The sequence below is a fragment of the Sinocyclocheilus anshuiensis genome, unplaced genomic scaffold (genome assembly GCF_001515605.1).
Source record: "Sinocyclocheilus anshuiensis isolate Anshui unplaced genomic scaffold, SAMN03320099.WGS_v1.1 scaffold263, whole genome shotgun sequence".
In the NCBI taxonomy this organism is placed as follows: domain Eukaryota; kingdom Metazoa; phylum Chordata; class Actinopteri; order Cypriniformes; family Cyprinidae; genus Sinocyclocheilus; species Sinocyclocheilus anshuiensis.
Window position 1 is genome coordinate 1,593,278 of NW_015549593.1, and position 3,343 is coordinate 1,596,620.

At 35.7% G+C, this 3,343-nt stretch overlaps 1 protein-coding gene across 1 annotated transcript in view; it reads right to left on the bottom strand.

Moving 5' to 3' along the window:
• Positions 1–287, bottom strand: part of LOC107658274 (gamma-crystallin M2-like) — a 12,045-nt gene extending 11,758 nt beyond the window's left edge. The window contains exon 1 of the mRNA XM_016446772.1: positions 206–287. Within this exon, the coding sequence (XP_016302258.1) occupies positions 206–235 (30 nt within the window). The 5' untranslated portion in view covers positions 236–287. The remainder of the gene's footprint in view (positions 1–205) is intronic.
• Positions 288–3,343: the final 3,056 nt, after the last annotated feature.

Sequence of the window (3,343 nt, forward strand, 5' to 3'; positions counted from 1 at the left end):
TGGAAGAGAGCGCTGTACATTCACTCCCCCCACCTACAATCCCTGCCGGTACGAGACTCGAACCCACAACCTTTGGGTTATGAGTCCGACCTGATGAGATTAAACATGAGGTTACTAGGAATTCTGAGGTACGCATTTCAATAAATCTTGCATTCTACTGGAGAGAGAAAGGGAAATTTTGTTATTTCATTATGTCATTACTTACCTTGCACATGCTCATGGCTGCTGTAGTCATTTTTTAAACTGATTTGATGCTCTTCCGTTTACACTGCTTTGTCCTCCTGCCAGGTCTCACCCTTACTTTTATACCCGAGCAAATTGAATAAAACTGTGTGCTTGCTATTGAGATTGAGGACAACCTTCTGAATCAGCAGATCAGTATGGAAGCATTCAGAGTGCATTCATTGTGGTACATTTTGACATAACCTACAATTTGTATACGCTTTCCACAATAACGTTTTTCAGACATTTTGAAATACTGCTTTTCAACGTCTTTCTTTCTGTAAAACACAATGTTGATCTGTTAAAACAGGGCTTGTTTATATAGCTACTGCATAACTATTGATTGTTTAAACCTGTTGTGTGATTAGCTTTTTAACTCCTAAATAATGCTTTAAATGTTAAATGTAATAAACTATTAATACTAGAAAAAATACCTTTATTAAAATTCTTCTGTTTGGAGATTCTAATACCTCAACATTTCAAAAACAATGACACAGCACAGATGTTTGGTAAATTTGGACTTTGAACACATCAGCTCTCAGTCAAAATAACTGATTTCCCTTTTCCCAATATTTGTAATTTTAAATGAAATGCTACTAATGTATATAGTAAGAAGATCACAAGCTACATACATTATCTTTTTAAAAAGTGTATTAATTTAGTGAAGTACCACTGATACTTAAAAATAAAAATCATTCCTTTTAAAAGCACACAAATGTCTCATTGCTTCTTTTGTGTTCCAAAATAGATGATCTTCTACTAGGACAGGAACTTCCAGGGTCGCTCTTATGAGTGCATGAATGACTGTGTTGATTTTTCCTCCTACATGAACTGCTGTCACTCTTGCAGAATAGAGAGCGGATGCTGGATGATGTACGATCATCCCAACTACATGGGAAATCAGTATTTCTTTAGGAGGGGAGACTATGCTGATTACATATCTATTTTTGGAATGAGTGAATGCATCAGGTCCTGCTGTATGATCCCTATGGTAACAGAATAATGCATACAACTTTACTCCCCATAAAGCTGTTCACTAAATGCTCTTATACCAATTTAGCACAGACTGTAAATTTCTATTCATACCTTTGCATCATAGGGGATCCTTCAGAATGAGGATTTACGAGAGGGAGAACTTCATGGGTCAGATGTACGAGATGATGGATGACTGTGACAGTATCATGGACCGTTACCGCATACCGCATGCCTGTGATGAGTGTGGTAAAATAATGACTATGGCCATCACACCATTAAAATCCTCTGTTCAAGACACCATTACAACACAGGAAACGATCTGAAAGAGTTTGGGAAAGAGCTTGCTGCAAAGCAAGAAAATTTGTTGAGATTGAAGCAAATAATATTAATGATTTTGTTATTGCTGTGTGTAGCATAAAATGAAGGGGAAAACTTGGGGAAAAAGAAGATAAACTTTCAGTGTGAAGCGGAAGCAGTTAACAAACTTCATGCATCAAAGTCCAAGGGATGAACTAGGGGGAAGAAGAATATATGCAGTATTTATCCACTGAATTTTGTTAAATTATAGCCAAACTATAAAGCTATAAGTTTATAAGCTATAAACTTGGCTAAACTCATATAGTGAGTTTAATAAGACAACCGGTATTTTCTGTATTAATTCAAGATTAGGGACTGCACCATATGGATGAGAGAAATAGGATTTATTTATTTATTTAGTTTTAGTTGATGTTGATTTATGAAAACCACAAAATAAAATATAGGAATATTTGGTTGATATCACTGTAAAGTAAACTAAACTAAAAAATAGTTAGATTATGTGATGTACAGATTTCACTAGACAAATATTTTTACTTTAAGCTCGCTGACTTTAAACTTTTTTTTGGCAGTAATGTTTGTAGGTTTTATGCAAAATATCTCAGTCTTTTGTGTCAGTGATACTTAATTAAGAATGGATGGACAAACACAGGGATGGGCGATGTCGGTCCTGGAATGCCGCTGTCCTGCAGAGTTTAGCTCTAATCCTGAAAAAAAAAAAAAAAAACTCACCTGCCGGTAGCCTTAGTAATTCTGAAGACATTGATTAGCTTGTTCAGGTGTGTTTGATTAAGGTTGGAGCTAAACTCCATGACCGACATTGCCTATCTCTGGACTAACAAATAAAACGATTGTCTAATTTTTATTTTCTATGTTTGGCCTGTAGGTGTCAGTATAGTGTCAAACATGAGGTAAATTAGAGCCAGTCAAACATAACTGATTGCACCTTTAATCAGTTTGTGTGATACAATGAACAAATGCTAATGTCTCTGTCATCCACCATGGAAATCCACCAAGGATTGAACTGTGTTTTTAATTTTGGAGAAGAGACTACATTGGTATGCTGGCCTTTTTCTCAATAGGCTGAGTCACCTGGCATACTATGACCTCTCCAACATCAAGCACTCAGATCAGTGTCACAGCCTTGCTCTGGCTTACTTGACGTTTTTTCTAATTTGCATAGATGAGAAAAAAATAATTTTGTTCTCTGCAGAATCTTTAAATTGTACTCAAAAGTCTTGTTTTCCCGCGCTTCTTAATCCATATGCCTGCTTTGACTTAAAGGGTTTTTTCCCTTAAGGGTTGGTGTTTTGGAGTGAGGATGCTCAGATGATGTGATACTGCCTTTGAACCAGCTTTGAAATCAGGGTGTCAAACTAGAGAGAGTTGATTATATCTCTATCCTTACAGTGGTGCATCATGTTTTAAAAAATCTAGAGGATCCAAAAGGCTTATGCCAGGTTGCTTTCTTGATCTGAGCTCGGTTTTTAATACCGTGCAGCCACACCTTATGCTCTCCAAACTAAATAGTCTGGCTGTTAATCCATATGTGACCCTGGACCACAAAACCAGTCATAAGTAGCACGGGTATATTTGTAGCAATAGCCAAAAATACATTGTATGGGTCAAAATTATTGATTTTTCTTTTATGCCAAAAATCATTAGGATATTAAGTAAAGATTATGTTCCATGAAGATATTTTGTAAATTTCCTACCGTAAATATATCAAAAATGTATTATCATTAATAATATGCATTGCTAAGGACTTCATTTGCACAACTTTAAAGGTGATTTTCTCAATATTTAGATTTTTTTTGCACCCTCAGATTCC